The sequence below is a fragment of the Schistocerca americana genome, chromosome 6 (assembly GCF_021461395.2).
Source record: "Schistocerca americana isolate TAMUIC-IGC-003095 chromosome 6, iqSchAmer2.1, whole genome shotgun sequence".
NCBI classification, from domain to species: domain Eukaryota; kingdom Metazoa; phylum Arthropoda; class Insecta; order Orthoptera; family Acrididae; genus Schistocerca; species Schistocerca americana.
Window position 1 is genome coordinate 477,445,797 of NC_060124.1, and position 19,404 is coordinate 477,465,200.

General features: G+C 44.2%; 1 protein-coding gene across 1 annotated transcript in view; it reads left to right on the plus strand.

The window, feature by feature from the left end:
- Nucleotides 1–19,404, plus strand: part of LOC124619215 (tubulin beta-1 chain-like) — a 96,896-nt gene that overhangs the window by 17,094 nt on the left and 60,398 nt on the right. Inside the window, exon 2 of the mRNA XM_047145435.1 lies at nucleotides 7,009–7,346. Within this exon, the coding sequence (XP_047001391.1) occupies nucleotides 7,009–7,346 (338 nt within the window). The remainder of the gene's footprint in view (nucleotides 1–7,008; nucleotides 7,347–19,404) is intronic.

Sequence of the window (19,404 nt, forward strand, 5' to 3'; positions counted from 1 at the left end):
GGAAGGTTGCTTGGGTTCCACTTTAAACTCTTATTCTAACTGTGTAATTTCATCCAGATGTAGCATAAACACATGGTAGTAGTGGTACAGCTACTGGCTTTACTATTTTCTTTTCGCCTGGAGTGGTATCTCCATTAGTTCCACGATATCTGCTTCCGTTTCCTGGCCTGATTCATTTATGAGACTGCTATGAATCACTGCCTCTTCTGCTACCAATTCTGCTCTTGCATTTTCTATTATCGAGTACTGTTTTTCGTATGTTGTACACACGTTTAGTACTTCGGAATTCATTGCACTGTCGGACAACACCCTCTCTCCCTCTCTTTTAGTGCCAGTTTCACCTGTTTCCCATCAGATATAGCCTTGCATAGCTGCTTCTCTACATCTATTTGCAGTTCTGCACTTCTTAGCGTGTCTCACCGCAGTAGAATTGGTATGCGTACCTGCGGAAAAACAATCATGTTGTGTCTAAACACGCTGTTTCCCATCGTAAACTCCAGCCAGAAGTTAACGTCGAAGGTTTACTTCTCTTTTCGAATGGAATGTTTTTACAATGATAGTTTTCTGTTTCAAATATATCAGAAACTGAATGTGAAAACTATTTCATTTATAAAAAGTAAACCGGACATTTTTGCGCATCTGTTTATTTATTTCTTTTGCTGTCCATCTTATATTTGTCTGCAACTATCCTAAATTGTGCAATTCGACCTATATACTAACAATAGTATTTGCTTCAGCTAAGACTTCCTGGCTAAGAAGTCATGGTCGATTTACAAACCTATTTGTCGCTTCTTGCTGGTTTTTCTCAGAGAACGTCTTCCCAAACAGGGGATGGGACATTAATAAATAGTTTTATACATGACCACAGCTCATCTTCCCGGTAGTTTTAACTGACGTAACTTGAGAAATTTTATTTCGATTCATTTCTGATATCGCTCTTACATTTTTTAATTCATTTCGTTTCTCGATGCCTGTTTGCTCAAGGGGCAAACATGTTCTCAGAAACACGGAGGTTGTTCTGATATTTACCACTAATATTATTCATCCTTCATTTTCATAGTTCAGGGATCTGCAAGCTTCTTGTAAGGCTATTCATAAAAGTTCCAGTGATAGTGACCACTTTGTCAGGTTCCTTTCTCAGTTTTGAATCTCCCTCTATGCTGATTCCGTCACGTGAAATCTGCTGTATTGACGTACATATTGTTCAGTACAGTAACGTACGCTGAATAAGTAAATTGTTTGTAGAGGATGGTCAGTATGTATTTTCTTCATTATTCCTGTGCAGGAATTTTTAGCATATTGCAGCCCCGTCAGCAACTGTGATTGACTAATATTTTGAAGAATCACCCTCAGTTGTGCAAATTTTCTGATCTTTACCAGGTTTCGGCTAAATTAATCTAGCCTTCTTCAGAAGCATAAAATTACTATAACATGCCAGAGTAAGGCACAGTCAACATTAAAATTAAAACCTATAGTACCGTGGTACCATGTCGAATACTTCAAAATATTTAAATATTAATTTGGAAAGAGTTGTAGTAATGGTCTAATAGAACTTCCTGACATTGAAACTGTGTGCTAGTGCGTGAATCGAACCCGGGACCTTACCCTTTGCATGCGACGCTCATACCGACTGCTCCGTCCAGCCACGACTCTGGATCCCTCCTCAAAGCTTTGTTATCACACTACGTCTGTTTTCCTTTCGAAATTTCACATTTCACCTGCGTACCTCACTTCTCTAACACTCCTGAAAGACGTTACATTGCTGAGAAATAGCTTAGTGATAGGCCACGATCAAACAATCGGGAAACCATCCCCTAGGCTGTGGCTAAGCCGTTTCCCCGCAACGTATTTCTTTTCAGGAGTGCTAGTCCCACAAGGACTGCAGAACAGATTTTGTTAAGTTTGGAAATAGAGCTATGAGGACGAGTCGTGAGTTGCTCCGTAATAACCTGGTCGGTAAGAGCGTCACACTCGATAAGCGATTTTCAAGATTCAAGTTCCGATCCGGCAAACTGTTTGAGCTGCCAGGAATTTCTCATAACAGTGTATACTCCGCTGCAGAGTGAAAGATTAATTCTAAATGTCCAATGCTTTGCAAGGATGATCCCTTCGCGTTCAGTTAGTTACTTTTGCAGACACAGTGTGGTGGGGCGCTTGACTCTAGCTTCGTTGTCATTATGTATTGTCCACCATGCAGCAGGGCTTGTGTGTTACTCGGGTATGTAACATTACAATAGCAGCCCACAAGTTATCTGGCGTCTGCATTTCATTTGTTCACATTTCCAGCTGTCCGAAAACTCTTAGTTCATAGTGTGAGGTAGCGAGGAAGTACCTCCTGAAACCACGTAACTCATTTGTCACGAAAAAGTCAGTGTATTCAAATTTTCCTTACATAATACGCACAAAGCCTAATACTTCAGCAAAACTGTTCCCTGCCGTTAGCACCGTACCACAGTTCGGAGTCAATATGCTATTCACAGCTCTACAAACTCTGTGTCTGCTCGACATAAGCTCGCCTTAAAAGCGGAGAGCTCAATGCCTCACTCGCCACGCGGATTTCAATACGAGTGGGTTACAAAAGCTCGCGAAACCGGAACGGACGAGGCAAATGCTTGTCTAATGTTCACACAAAAGTTAATTTCTATACAATGCGAATGAAGTACGATTCGCATTCAAGTTTGGAGCTATCGTTACACACACACAGGCTCGTATTTAGGACTCATGGCGTACCTGAAAAAAAAAAAAAAAAAATCTGCTGCTAACCCCCAAAACCCTTCCACCAGACTTGAAATACAGATAATATTATAGTTTGTCAAGTATGTGGGTACGTTTTTTGTCTGTGCAATACTTAACTATGAGTTTGCAAACCTAAAACAGTGTTTTTATGAGTATTACAAATGCAGAAACTTAATATAGCGTCGTACAAGGAATTTAAATGTAAATTCTATAATCCAGCTTTCATTACAATTACTCAGAAATAATACAGACAACTTACATTACACTTAGAAAGGTATCTGGGACAAAACAGGTATTATTTAAATAATGATGGGTTTTTTTCCTTGCCCTGTCACTTGCAAACAAGTTTACAATTTCTTCACAGTCCAGTTTCACTGTCAAGTCTGATTCAATAGCAAGGACATCAAGGTAGCTAAGACGATCCTGTTTTATGATGCCCTTGAATAATTATTTGTACGTCTTACAGCAGAAAATTATCTTACTCTTGAGCAAGCCGAAGCGGGAGTACTCAAGTATATTTGTGAAGCTGTGTTCTCTAACTTGCTACCTTTTAGCATCTGTCACGGTTTTGGAAGAAAGTATGACTTTTTCATTCTTTTCGACAGGCTTGTAGCTTTCGAAATCTAAACATTCAGCTACATATGCTGAGTGTTCAAGATCTTGGCATGGAAACTGATCAGAACTACTGATATATATCACTTCTTCACTGTGAGCCGGAGATCCAAAATTTAGGAACTTGTTTCATGCCAATGGTTTTGCGCAGTTTTCCGCAAATATTGCCACCCCGTAAAAACTTCAGATCTGGAGCAGTTGCCCAGTTTGCTCCCACCCGTCCCCACCCCTACTTACGGTCATGCACACACTTATACATTTCGAGTCTCCGACAGACTGATATTTGCACCGTGACCGACTGCAACACACTGTGCGGACATCGAGCGAACCACTCGGAGCCGCCCGGGGTGGCCGAGCGGTTCTACGCACTACAGTCTGGAACCACGAGACCGCTACGGTCGCAGGCTCGAATCCTGCCTCGGGAATAGATGTGTGTGATGTCCTTTGGTTAGTTAGGTTTAAGTAGTTCTAAGTTCTAGGGGACTGATGACCTCAGAAGTTAAGTCCCATAGTGCTCAGAGCCATTTTTGAACCACTCGGTTTTAGATGGTCAGTGCATCTAACTACATACTAGGAATGCACCCTCCTTGCCAAATTACATTTTAAGTGTGGTGTCACCGCGAGACACCACACTTGCTAGGTGGTAGCCTTTAAATCGGCCGCGGTCCGTTAGTATACGTCGGACCCGCATGTCGCCACTATCAGTGATTGCAGACCGAGCGCCGCCACACGGCAGGTCTAGAGAGACTTCCTAGCACTCGCCCAGTTGTACAACCGACTTTGCTAGCGATGGTTCACTGACAAAATACGCTCTCATTTGCCGAGACGATAGTTAGCATAGCCTTCAGCTACGTCATTTGCTACGACCTAGCAAGGCGCCATTACCAGTTACTATTGATACTGAGTCATGTACAGTCAAGAGCGACGCTCATCATTAATGGATTAAAGTTAAGTATTCCACCAGCTACGTCCGTTTTTCTAAAGTCTAATTTCCTTGTCCTGCTCCAGACCTCTCGCCAGCCTGCGTGAGCTAAAACGCGTGCCTTTCGGCTTCCTCTAATAATACGGTGTTGGCTCTCCTACCAACCCACAACATTAAGTATCTGTCGCACTCGGTACTGTATCTACTTTCTGTTTTTCCTGCAATAGATAAATGCTTGAGGAACATCCTGTTTAAATTTCGATTCTCTATTCCAGTAAATGTAGCTTGCACGATTTTTAAGTAGAATATTTCGGGTAGACATTCTCTTCTCAACTGCGCTTTCTGTCATTGCTGTACCCTTTATTAGCACTTTGATTTCTTTGGAACTTTGTACATCTCTATCACTTCAAAGCCAGAATATTGTGCTGTAGTACCTAGAACTTAATGCTGAAGAGTAGATAATCTGTTACACTCTACTAAATTCTGTATTTTTAATTCATAGCTTCTTTGATAATATTGAAAATGACGGTATAAGAACTTCCACTCACTGTCTTTGTGGTATACACATCTAGTATAATTATTTCAAGTCTGTAGATTCAAATTTGAGTGGATGTGACATTTCGAAAAAACCTTGATCATTTGCGAAGTATTTAATTCCACAGAAAAATGTACGCAACCGTTTTACACAGGATGTTCGAAAATTCCATTACAGACTTCAACGACTTGTAGATGGGAGTGAGTACACAATATTTTGAACGGAAAACCACGTCCGGAAAGGTACCGTTTCAGTTTTACGACGGTTTCCATTCAGACGTGTAACTCATCCACTTCTGGTTGAGAAAATGAATTAGGTGTTACGTAGTGAAATTGTTACGCAACATTTCGAAAGGAAACACAACGAAACATCCATTTATCACACAAGCACATTTGTTTGTATTAACAATTGAAGATTACATGTTACATTATTCCAGAACAAAAAAGAACCCAACATACTGTACGTATAGAATAGTACTGGTGCATTACAACATCAGGCGGTCGCCTTATGTTTTACACGTCGTCCCGTCTACCCTACTGCGTGCCGGAACAAGCTGCTGCGAGACTTTCCTCTTTCTCTGAGCAGACGTGGAAGAGTTACACATCTGAATTGAAGCCGTCTTGGAACGGAAACGGTACGTTTCCGGACATGGGTGCCTATTCAGAATATTGTCACGTAGAAGAAGGTGTAATTAGATGAATGACGAACACTAACTTCACTTAACGAAGGTTTATTCAGCACTTGCACGTACAAGAGGGCGGAGCGAGCTGCCTCCAGCCAGAAAAACATACAGCATATATACGGCTACAAAACATTCCTATCCAATGATTCTTGACATTCGTAGATACTTCTAGTATGTACTCGAACCGAATATAGAAATTAAAATTGTACGGTCCATATGAGTTTTGAACTCACGACACTCCATGCAATAGTGTACCATCGCAACCACTACATCACAGTGCTATTCAGCGCCATCTGCGACAGTATTATATACTCACTCCCTTCTACAAACCCTAGAAGTTTGTAACAAAACTTTCCGAACACACTGTACGAAACTTCGTATGCTATTAAAATGTCACCTTAGCATTTTCAAACTTATCGGACGTGAAACTTGTGTAAAAAATCGATTTTTCTGGAAACTAGTTGCCTGAAGGGGCTCAAACATAATATTAATTACGAGGTTCTGAACCATTTTGGTAAACTAAATCAACTGACGTTAGAGTAGGAATTTTCTTCGGGAGGCTGTTGCACAAAAATATGGCTACGCGCAGATACCAGTCCGCGTACTCGTCTCAAAAGAGTACAGCAAAGGAAGGGTTGTGACTGAAACATCCTGGCCGATTACAACTGTGTGCCGGACCGAGACTCGAACTTGGGACCTTTGCCTATCGCGGGCAAGTGCTCTACCATCCGCGCTACCCAAGCACGAGTCACGCCCCGTCCTCGCAGCTTTACTTCTGCGAGTACCTCGTCTCCTACCTTCCAAACTTTGCAGAAGCTCTCCTGCGAACCTTGCAGAACTAGCAGTCCTGAAAGAAAGGATATTGCGGAGACATGGCTTAGCCACTGCCTGAGGGATGTTTCCAGAATGAGATTTTCACTTTGCAGCGGAGTGTGTGCTGATATGAAACTTCCTGGCAGATTAAAACTGTGTGCCGGACCGAGACTCGAACTCGGGACCTTTGCCTATCGCGGGCAAGTGCTCTACCGTCTGAGGTACCCAAGCACGACTCACGCCCTTCCTCACAGCTTTACTTCTGCCAGTACCGCGTCTCCTACCTTCCAAACTTTACAGAAGCTCTCCTGCGAACCTTGCAGAACTTGCACTCCTGAAAGAAAGGATATTGCGGAAACATGGCTTAGCCACAGCCTGGGGGATGTTTCCAGAATGAGATTTTCACTCTGCAGCGGAGTGTGCGCTGATATGAAACTTCCTGGCAGATTAAAACTGTGCGCCGGACAGAGACTCCAACTCGAGACATTTGCCTTCCGCAGGCAAGAGCTCTACCACCAAGTTCGAGTCTCGGTCCGGCACACAGTTTTAATCTGCCAGGAAGTTTCATATCAGCACACACTCCACTGCAGAGTGAAAATCTCATTCAGGTTCATGATTGTCCCGCTCTCGCACCTGCCGACAGCTGTCCACTGTGCTAGCTTCCCCCATGGCAGGTGTTTTGAAGAGCAACTTGTCTCTCTGTTTCAGTTCTGGGAAATCATCTCCGACGAGCACGGCATCGATGCGACGGGCGCCTACCACGGCGACTCGGACCTGCAACTGGACCGGATAAACGTGTATTACAACGACGCGTCGGGCGGCAAGTACGTGCCGCGCGCCATCCTGGTGGACCTGGAGCCGGGCACCATGGACTCTGTGCGCTCCGGACCGTTCGGCCAGATCTTCCGGCCGGACAACTTCGTGTTCGGCCAGAGTGGCGCCGGCAACAACTGGGCTAAGGGCCACTACACTGAGGGCGCCGAACTCGTGGACTCGGTGCTGGACGTCGTGCGCAAGGAGGCCGAGAGCTGCGACTGTCTCCAGGGGTGAGTACTCCGTGGCGGCGCCTCTTCCAAATCTGGTGACATCGAGGCCGTACCGAGATCTCGCACTTTGGGGATTGGGGCGATAACGACTCACGATATTGTCGCTGTGAATGACGAAATACACTATGCAACAAAATGAAAATCCGATTTTCTTGCCGGCAGTTGGTGCCGAGCGGTTCTAGGCGCATCAGTCTGGAACCGCGCGACCGCTACGGTCGCAGGTTCGAATCCTGCCTCGGGCATGGTGGTGTGTGGTGACCTTAGGTTAGTTAGGTTTAAGTTGTTCTAAGTTCTAGGGGACTGATGGCCGCAGATGTTAAGTCCCGTAGTGTTCAGAGCCATTTGCACCGATTTTCTTCTTTTTTTCTAAATCTTGCCATTTTCTGCCATTGTGACGCAGAACGAAATATGGTTGGGAGGTGCTTACAAACTACCTCGGTAGTACTTGGATACTGATGAGAAAACCAGCGGCTGTATCCGAACCCAAGTCGTTTATTCTCTGTAAAACATGCTGCCAGTTTAGACACCAAATGGTGTCATCTTCAGGCCCCTGCACATGGAAACACACACAACATCACATTTTTTATTGTATAATTTTACGATGTGATTTGTCCCGTTTTGGTTATGAACTATGGTTTACGTTGTCTGTGCTCTCACACTCTTCAGTCCTGTTATGTATGTTTCCATATGCAGGGGCCTGAAGATGATACCACTTGGTGTCGAAACTGGTACCATGTCTTACAAAGAATGAACGACATTGGATTGAAATACAACCGCAGGTTTTGTTATCATTATCGTGTCCGGCTGCCGTCCTTTTCTTGATGGATTTCCAGAGCATCTCTGTAGTGGTGCAAAGGTGTGACACCCAGCGACGTCACCCACACGCTCGGCGACTGTTCAAAAAGCAAGGTGTCGACACACGTAAAAAATATGCCAGTACTCTGAAGTTCATGTACGGTGTAAGGTGGGTTAGTGATCTCACATTGGCACCAACAATTCTGCCCAACGCTACCATCTACGTATCACGATGTGGAACGGTTTTCTAATGACTCGCATCTCACCCATTTCTTGACACTGTAATATAGCAGGATTTTGTGTTACCATAGGTGCAGTAAAGTATGAATCTGTGAGCCCCTCTGGCACGGTAGCTGTAGGAGATCCGTTCGTTTTTTTAGAAAGCAGCTTACGCACCTATGTCAGTCGCCGCCTGTAGCACTGACAGACTGCCAGTAACATTTACCAATATTTACAGTCGCTATAAATCTAAGTGAACTGCATTACTTATTCTCCGATTTTGTTCAAACTTTATACACTGCTATTTCTTACTGCTGAAATGATACCGTCGAAATTTCATTTCCTTATTTATCATAGTTTAGAAGATAGAAAATTTTATCTAAAACCACAAAAAACCATTCTGGTATTTCAAAACTGATCTAGTAACGGTTAATAGATTAACTTTCAACACCATATGGAGCTATTACGAAAAGTTCAGCTCCTGAAAATCAATAAATTCGAATATTTCATTTTATAACATTTGCAGTTTTTATTTGATGGAATAGTGGAACCTTTTAAAATTTATATTCAGTTATACATTTTTACATGAGTCCGTGGGTGTAATTGAGAAACTGAATTAGGGACATATGAAAACTCGAAATTTCTTGTTTTGTAAAGGTCTATGTGAAATCCAAGTAGTGAGAAAAATTTCTGGGAAGAACCACGAGTCATATGACATATGTCTGAGTGAGCATGCTTTTCTAACAGGCAGCTAGAAAAGAAGCTAGTAACGGAATAAGTTTGTTATTTAATTTGGGAATTATTCGGCTTATAATTAAAGCTAGTGTAATAAATTGAAGTTTTGCATACGTAAAATTGCTTTCTAAATTGCGACTGGATAAGAGAGGATTTTGCCGCGAGAATAATCTAGAAATAATGTTCTGATTGGTCATTCAGATCAACAGCAAATCAGAACTGACAGCTTCCGGCACGAAGAGAGGGATGCCATCTGTACGCAAACATGGCATAGGGAAGTCGCTTTCGAACCGTTGTACTGAACGCATCATGTTAGATCGCTTTTGGCAAATAATATGTAAAATGGAGAATTAGAGACGTAAATTCGGTTCGGTCATCGCAAACAGAAAGCGAATTGAGTAGGAAGCATTTTAGTGAATGTTTGTTAACATTATGTGCTTCCGTGTGAAAGATACCGGAGTGTGAAATATTCTAGTGAACTAAGAAAATTCGTGATGGCGGGTTGCGCATTCGTGACGGAATAGTATGACGGGCACTTCTGTAAGGAAAGGCTACTGAATCTACCGATTGTTTAACTCGCGTATAGTTGTGGTTCAGTGACTATATAGATCGTAATATTCAGGTCGAACTTTCTGGTTGCTTTCGTGTGGCTATGTGTAGCACATCTTTATAACTGTGAACGCGCAGAGAAAATATTAGTGCAAACGTAAATACAGATGTGATAACCATTTCCTGATTCTTAGTGGCGATAAATAGCGAACAGAACCTTAAACACCTCGCTACAAGAAGGTAGAACCCGAACCCTCGATGTTTACCATGAACTCATTTTTAACTAGAGTTCTGAGGCCTCTCTTTGGTAGGTATTAGGTGGTGATTTCTTTAACGTTGCTTTGCACCAGCTGGCTGGTACCTGCTAAGACAGAATGAAGGGAAAATGAGCAGAGAAGAAGCCTGTCGAGGTAGGTGGATTGAAGAGTGTGAACGTGATAAGAATGCGAAGAGTCTCGAAACCCACCTTGTCGCAACGCCTTTGCCACGCAGCTCAGATTCCAGATGCACACTATCGAAATCAGGCGGCGTTCTTACGGGTGCTCCAGGAAAAACTTTTCGGATGGTGCGAGAACTCCTCAGGAGGTGTAACAAAGGACGAGAACCAAACAGCCTCTTGTTTTCACACATTTCGCAGTAGAAAACGTTAGTTAGCGTTGTGATATGCAGCCGGATGAAGTAGTTGACGACCTTTGAAACTACTGACACCCCTCCGAGGATTCAACCCTTCAATCCTTCTGAGTCGTGCGTGGTTCGTGTTCCCGTCATCATGTATTTTACACCCTGTTTTTAACGTACTTCCACCTCACTACGTTAGTTTAAATTACTACTGTCACTGAGTTGCTGCCTTGCCTGACCGTGACCAGCGCTAGCAGCGCGTATCGATATAGCCCCTCTCCTAGTATCTTTGCTCGACTGCTATTATTTCCCGGTCGTTGTCTGTTGTAGTCAGTTCGTATTGCGAGTTCGGGTCTGCAAGTCAGTTGGAACGCGTCTGGAGCGCAGTCCGGATTTGCCAGCAGGGGAGTTGCAATGCGGAACTACTGCAGTCGGACTGGAGCAGTGAGGTCTGCGTCGACATGGCTCACCCGACTATTGCCGCCATGCATCACTTGAGCCGGGCCACAGTCTTGGTGGATCGTCGGTCGGTCGTCCTACCGGACGATGCGTTTTGGCTCGCCGATCGTTCATGAGTCGGCTGTGTGTGTGAGCATCGACTCCCGATTTGCCTTCGTGCGTGCTTAGTTACTGTTTGGTATCGTTCAGGCCTGTGTGCAAGTGCTTTTCAGGTTGTGTGTGTAGTTGGCGTTATTTCCACTGACGACTATTTTAAATGTTGTCGGCATTCTGAGAGGAGTCGGTCGGTTGCTGTGGACCAGGGAAGTTATATCCGCGCGGTGCATTCGACTGGGTCCGCTGGCGGTCCCTGCGCAGTGTCGGAGCGTGTGTGGAGCTATCCGATCGCCGCTACGAGCTTCGTGGTTCACGGACCCAGGACGTCAAAGTTGAGTAATGGTTTCAAGTGCCCAAGTTGTGTGGTTCATTTCTGTGGTTTGCTGTTGGGGAGGTTTTCCTGTGAGCAACACCGAATGTTTGGATTGCTGGAATTAAACCGGCATGCGGTGAAATTAACTATATTGGTTGACTACAATTCAAGTGCACCAGCGGAATTTTCTGCCTTGTGGCTGTTAGTGTTCTGGCTACCTGCCCTGGCCACTAACGTAATTTCAGGCAGTGTCCTTTCCTTACCTGATGTCGCTGTCGAACACGGTGTGTAATTTTGGCAGCTTAATAATGTGGATAATCACGCCTGTAAAATTTTGTGTTTGAATTCTCATGTACCGATTGGTGGCAAGCAACTCGTTTGTCGGTCTGTCCGTGGCTGTCCCTTGGCTGAGTTCTGACGGATCAAATGTAGCTGGACTCACCACCTGTCTCACCTAAGTGAACGAGGGCAGACCGACCCGCTGGAGGCTTCTGAGTGCAGTTGTCTTTACTGTCTTTCTCAACGGTGTTCAATTGTCTGTTTATAATCTATCATAGCCAATGATAAAAGAAAAATTCTTGGTTTTACTGTGTTTTATGTAATTAAGTTTGAATTCCGACAAGTGGATATTTGCTGAAAGGTTATTGCCGTTGTGTTGTCTTTCCTTTTAATCCAGCTTCGGCTACTTAAAATTTAAGGTTTATGGTTATATTTTTTTTTAATTTTGGAAAATTATTTGTGGGCCTTCAGCCTTGGAATCTTACTCTTAAAATTACCTTTAGAGCTTAAAATTGCGGCTTGGAACCTTATTCTTCAAATTACCTTTCGAGCTTAAAATTGCGGCTTGGAACCTTATTCTTCAAAATACCTTTCGAGCTTAAACATTGCAGCCTCCCGCCTTTGAAAGGTTATGGTAATTTATTTTAAAATCTTGAAAATTTTATTGTGGGCTTTCAGCGGATTGTATTGCATCTAGTTTATGTTTGTCTATCCACCCTTGCCTTGAGGTTTTCAGCCTAGCTGTACCGTATATATTTTAATTATTTTATTTGCAATTTTAACTGCATTTTATCTTGTTGCCTTTTAACATTTCTTGTGTGGAGGCCTTCAGCCGTGAAAGAATTGCATTTTTTTGAAACTCGTAGTTGTAAAGGTTGGGCTATGCCCGGTTGCTTGTAAATGTGTTATTAAATTACAATAAATTACAATTTTAAGGTGAAACTGATCCCAACCTTATTTGGCCCTTTCCGCAATCCTAATCACCTGTTCTGCCCAGCGGGTTTACCGGGCGTCTCACCTGCTCTAAGGACGTCATGGGGTTCAACCGCATTGAACGTGAGTTCACAGTGTGAAGCACCTAGGACCATTCAAAACCGTTTGACGAAATCTGAACGTGATTCGAAGCAGAAAAGGGTGGGTTTCTTCTTTTCTTTTCACCTAGGCTTTTTCGCGTTCGGCTTTGATATGTGCAAGCTGTCAAGTGCCAATAACACGCACGTGAATAAAGCGGCAACCGGTCCCTCAGTCTGGAAAAGCCCTCCATGGCACCTGTGCACCTTTCCTGGATATTTTATTAAATATCTCTGAACAGAGACGCCAGTGCAACGATCACTACATGCCGCGCTGGCCGGTTAGATAGCGCTCTCGAAACTAGCACCTACTGGCCGCATGCGATATCTGAGGGATTTCTACTCCCGATCATGTTCAAATTTCGGTGGATGGTTTTGAACCGTCCCTTGTGGTTCCATCTCGGATACCAGACCAAAAATTGCGTTCACGCTACACTCCAGTAAGGTTAGTAGTGTCAAAAGTTGTCCTGTGTCATATGGCACTGCAAACTGTCACTTTCGACCACGAAATATGTGACATGAACGCCCCTAGGGAAGAGGTGGCTTCATTCACGTCCCGTATGACACCCCCTGAATCGTTTTCTTATCGATCTGTTACGTCCTAAATGTTTCCCTAGGTCACCTGTAAGAAAAGCGTAAAATTTGAACGCTGGGCGTCGCAGTTCTTACCTCTGTTGCAGAGGCGTCAAGGCAAGGGATGAGGTGTGGGTCATAAAGTCAGACATTTTCTAACAGTGGTAGGAGATAATGCCACTAACAATATACTAGAAATCCTGTTTGGTGAAGAATGAGTGTCGGAATGTAGATACATTTGGTCACGTTGTATGTTGTTCATAAATAACTAAAACACTGTAGTTCCAGTGAAAACAGCGAGAGAAGATGAAAATGTAGCGCGTGGTTTATGAAGGCCCACATAGATCATTTTCGGTTGCACAAAACGACAAAAAATGGTTCAAATGGCTCTGAGCACTATGGGACTTAAACAGCGGAGGTCATCAGTCCCCTAGAACTAAGAACTACTTAAACCTAACTAACCTAAGGACACCACACACATCCATGCCCGATGCAGGATTCGAACCTGCGACGGTAGCGGTCGCGCAGTTCCAGACTGAAGCGCCTAGAACCGCTCGGCCACCGCGGCTGGCTGCACAAAACGACGTCGGTGACGGCAGCTGAATCATCGTGCGTGTACAGTATGAAGGGGGAAAGGTTTCAGCAAAAATCTAGAAAAATTCTTGATCGATTAACTTCAAATATGTGTGTATGTGTGTGTTGTACATAAAGGGGAAATGGTGACTGCGAAATTCTCGAGAAGTTCTTCACCGATGTTGTTAAAATTACACTCTAATACATACACAGACAGCCATAGGCTACACTTTTTTTAAAAATATCAGTGCATAGGTTTCCAGTGGGAAACGACGGCGTTTCACTTGCTTTCCCGCAGTCAGTTTTAGCCACAATAGCGGCGCATTTAAACATCAGACAAATAATTCTCATACACAAATCCTAATTTACTCCACAACTTTGCCTAATATTAGTTTTTTTGCTTCTCCTGTAAAACTTTTGTTTGTGAACTAATAGTGTTTTGAAGAGTTACTCCTCAATTGTTTATTTCATACGCATTCTTTCTTTTTATATATAATTTTAAACATAAGACGTATACACAACTGCCGGCCGAAGTGGCCGTGCGGTTAAAGGCGCTGCAGTCTGGAACCGCAAGACCGCTACGGTCGCAGGTTCGAATCCTGCCTCGGGCATGGATGTTTGTGATGTCCTTAGGTTAGTTAGGTTTAACTAGTTCTAAGTTCTAGGGGACTAATGACCTCAGCAGTTGAGTCCCATAGTGCTCAGAGCCATATACACAACTATGTGTTTTTTTCCCGCAGTCGGTTTCAGTGGAAAACAGTAAAGGTGTATTTATGACTAACCAGCATTCGATTAGAACACTACTATGGGACCTGAATTGTACGAAATTTGTAATGTTACCCATTAGCAAACTGAAACTATGAGAATTAATGTCTCTTAAGCTACTAATCTCTCAATTGCAGCGGCACGGGAGGTCTGAGGTACACCGTATAAGATTTATAGATTCTTCTAGCTACTTCAATTCTCAATAAGGGATAAGCTGGCGATAACAACAAAAAAAAGCTCATGACAGAGAAAGAGGAGGAGACGGACGGTGGCAGTAGGGTGTGGGGAATGTATGTAGAGAGGGGAAGGGAGAAGATGGACAAAACGAAGGAAGAGGAAGATGTAGACAGACACAGGGAGAAGATGGACAGAGAAAAGGGGTTCGAGGTGATAGACAGTGAGAGCTGAAGGATGAGGAGATGCACAAAGAGAGGGGGGAAGGGGAGATGGACAGAAAGGAGGAAAAAGATATTATGACGTATATCCAATTTCCATACATATTCAGCAATTGCAAACATTGCCGGGTTTGCTAGTAGAGTTTATAGTAGCCATGGCAAAATTCATAACAGATGTTCTTTACAAAAGTGTACGGCATATTGTACACGCTGATGGGAACTAGAAGTACCGTATAAGTTCTGAGAGATCAACATCTACTTGCTCGTGAAAATACATACATGGAAAAACACAGTAAGTAATACTGAGAATTCAGTACAAACCAGTTTTTCGGTACATCCTACGTGTGTTGTTTTCTTCCAAATTGTCAAATGATGTCGAATACATGTGTTTTTCTCTGTCAGCACGCCTCACGTTTTCAATGTCGAAACAATTCTCATTAGACTTTTATCTTTCTACGTTCTTATTTAAGCGCAATGAAGACTTTTTCTTTGTTCAGGCAATGTAAAACCTGAATATTTTTGCTTTCATAGTGTCTTCCTTAGTGGGAGAACGCGCAGGAAAAATTAAAAGTCCTCATAAAAACGTCACAGTGTTTCACGAAAACAAAACAAGCAATAAAACAAAGTTTGACACCGTACAAAAGGAAAAAAATACCGACACTATAACATGCGGGGGCGGGCGAGAGCGGGTGAACTTCCGATTGTGGCAAATACACTCCTGGAAATGGAAAAAAGAACACATTGACACCGGTGTGTCAGACCCACCATACTTGCTCCGGACACTGCGAGAGGACTGTACAAGCAACGATCACACGCACGGCACAGCGGACACACCAGGAACCGCGGTGTTGGCCGTCGAATGGCGCTAGCTGCGCAGCATTTGTGCACCGCTGCCGTCAGTGTCAGCCAGTTTGCCGTGGCATACGGAGCTCCATCGCAGTCTTTAACACTGGTAGCATGCCGCGACAGCGTGGACGTGAACCGTATGTGCAGTTGACGGACTTTGAGCGAGGGCGTATAGTGGGCATGCGGGAGGCCGGGTGGACGTACCGCCGAATTGCTCAACACGTGGGGCGTGAGGTCTCCACAGTACATCGATGTTGTCGCCAGTGGTCGGCGGAAGGTGCACGTGCCCGTCGACCAGGGACCGGACCGCAGCGACGCACGGATGCACGCCAAGACCGTAGGATCCTACGCAGTGCCGTAGGGGACCGCACCGCCACTTCCCAGCAAATTAGGGACACTGTTGCTCCTGGGGTATCGGCGAGGACCATTCGCAACCGTCTCCATGAAGCTGGGCTACGGTCCCGCACACCGTTACATCGTCTTCCGCTCACGCCCCAACATCGTGCAGCCCGCCTCCAGTGGTGTCGCGACAGGCGTGAATGGAGCGACGAATGGAGACGTGTCGTCTTCAGCGATGAGAGTCGCTTCTGCCTTGGTGCCAATGATGGTCGTATGCGTGTTTGGCGCCGTGCAGGTGAGCGCCACAATCAGGACTGCATACGACCGAGGCACACAGGGCCAACACCCGGCATCATGGTGTGGGGAGCGATCTCCTACACTGGCCGTACACCACTGGTGATCGTCGAGGGGACACTGAATAGTGCACGGTACACCCAAACCGTCATCGAACCCATCGTTCTACCATTCCTAGACCGGCAAGGGAACTTGCTGTTCCAACAGGACAATGCACGTCCGCATGTATCCCGTGCCACCCAACGTGCTGTAGAAGGTGTAAGTCAACTACCCTGGCCAGCAAGATCTCCGGATCTGTCCCCCATTGAGCATGTTTGGGACTGGATGAAGCGTCGTCTCACGCGGTCTGCACGTCCAGCACGAACGCTGGTCCAACTGAGGCGCCAGGTGGAAATGGCATGGCAAGCCGTTCCACAGGACTACATCCAGCATCTCTACGATCGTCTCCATGGGAGAATAGCAGCCTGCATTGCTGCGAAAGGTGGATATACACTGTACTAGTGCCGACATTGTGCATGCTCTGTTGCCTGTGTCTATGTGCCTGTGGTTCTGTCAGTGTGATCATGTGATGTATCTGACCCCAGGAACGTGTCAATAAAGTTTCCCCTTCCTGGGACAATGAATTCACGGTGTTCTTATTTCAATTTCCAGGAGTGTATTCCTCCCTGGGAATCTTTGACATTCCGGTTCGTTCGGACAACGGTCTCTGTGTGTGCCATATGAAGTGTATTGTGGAACGTTTTGATATTCATTTCGGTGACGCAGTAGTAATTACTTTGCGGATATCCGCACCTATATTTGTCTTTTTCTTTTACAAAGCAAGGACTATTGCGGAAATTCAAAGGCCAGTATCACTGCTGAAAAATATGTTTTCACCTACTTATATCACATCGACAGATGTACATCGTTGTGTGAATTAGTACCACATGTCGCCTTTATTGGTACTGGAAAAGCTGCAAAGAATGTTACAACAAAGTGCAGAGATACTCGCAAATTGTCGATGCTTTATGCAGCGACTGGAGAAAAGACTCTCAGAATAAATGTAACATGTTGTACATAAATAGACGCAATGCTTCATTACTGGTCGCATACACGATTGGCTATAAATCGTTGAGAACAGTAACAAACATAAGTCATTTAGGAGTATACTTCTGAAGCTATCCAAAGTGGAATGAGCACAGTAAATTAGATGTATGTAAAGTAGATATCTGACAGATTTACATCAAGACACCTCAGGAAATGTAGTTTCCTTGCGAAAGATGAACCTCACGCTCAAGCTGATCATCAGGGGAGACTGGAATTAAAATTCCAAAAGATTACGTTCCAGGAAAAGCCATTGAAACATATTAGTCTTTCCCACATACATCCCAGTCCGCCTCCGTGACTGCTGTGCTGAGGACTAGGGTTCGACTTTCGGTACTGTCAGAAATTGCTTATCGGTGGGAGGACCGCAACGGGCTGCACTCAGAATCGTGATGCCATTTAAGTAGTGATGCTATAAGAAGTAGTGAAATCAGGTCTGCTACCCCGACGACGACCGGGAGAGCGATTTGGTTACACCCACCGGTCCATACCGCATCCAATAGAGGATGAAACGATGGTCGGTTGATCCCGATTGTTCCATTTGTTTCCAGGACGACTCCGCTTTCCTTCACGTATAAATCTCGCCCAAATGACCGCAACGGGAAGACCGGAGTTATAACAGTTCACATGGGGACTTAGCGGCGGTCATTCCTCTCACGCACTATCGTAAATGTATCAGGAAAGGAGCAAAGAGTTGTGGATGATGTATCCCCCGCCTGACGCAGTAAAGTAGCTTTCCAAGGAGATGTATTTGATTATGATAGGCCTATACTTTTTCATTTTATGGAAAGTAAATGACACGGCCTGTCAAAACAACTTACACATTTCTTATCAAAATACGCCTTAATCGAAAGTAAACAAACTCGATATTCGCTAGACGAAGAATGAGATGAGCTGAACTTTCATGTGATTGACATTTAGGTATAACGATCGGTTATTTTACAGAACAGCTCCAAAGCCAAGCACACGAACTTTTAGCAGATGAAGATAATTAATAGCAGTTGCGGTATTACCTTCAGAGCGCCAGCAAGCTAAAAGTGCTTCGGGGGTTCAATAAATTTCAGTATCCACAAATTCGGATAAAAAATTGGGGATGAGAACAGCGTATCGCTAATATACTCAGACGGCTAATTATGGGTGAAGTTATGCTGAATCTTATGCCACTTGGAATAAAGGAAATCCACGCTGTCTTCTTCGGGCCAGTACTGTATCGCACATGCATCATAGCTCTAAGTTAGTTGTGATCTTCATAGAAAGATTGGACTGATTAGTTATTTAAAAAAAAATACGTGTCATTTTTTGCAAAAAAGGAAAACGTAAAGCCTAGCATCTGGCCTTTTCAAATTAATACAAACTGTTTTAATACACCGCACGACAAATAAACTGAAGTACCCAGAAGACGTGGTAATACGTTAATGTAACTTAGTACACGTGCATCAGAGTAAGAAGATGAAACACCTACAGCTGTCCTTAGGGTGCCTTTTATTTGTATGGCTACCAGCTTCGGTGCTTCATTGCAACATTATTCAGGCTTTACCTGATTCAAAAGGGGCTAATACCATGCATCAGTGGCCAACATAACCAGTTTACGCAGACTGCCTGTAACTGTGATGTTGGCCACTGATATAACGCATGTACGGACGGTGTTAATCACTTTAGCATCAGCTGAGGCCTGAAGGTGTACACTGAAACGGCGAAACTGGTAGGCATACAATAAATGGCATCATAAGGATGGCTGTAGGTGTTTCATCTACATCTCATCTACATGATACTCGCAAACCACCTAATGGTGAGTGGCGGAGGGTACTTTCGATACCACTATCTTATCCCTCCAACCCTGTTCCACTCGTGAATAGTGCGTGGGAAGAATGACTGTCGGTAAGCCTCAGTGTTGGCTCTAATTTCTCCAGTTTTTTTTCCTCTTGGTCAAGTAATATATGAAGTAATGTGTTGTTCGACTCCTCCTGAAAAGTGCTATCCCGAGATTTCAGTAGTGAATGTCTCCGTGATACACAACTCCTCTCTTGTAACGTCTGCCAGTGGAGTTAGTTTATCAT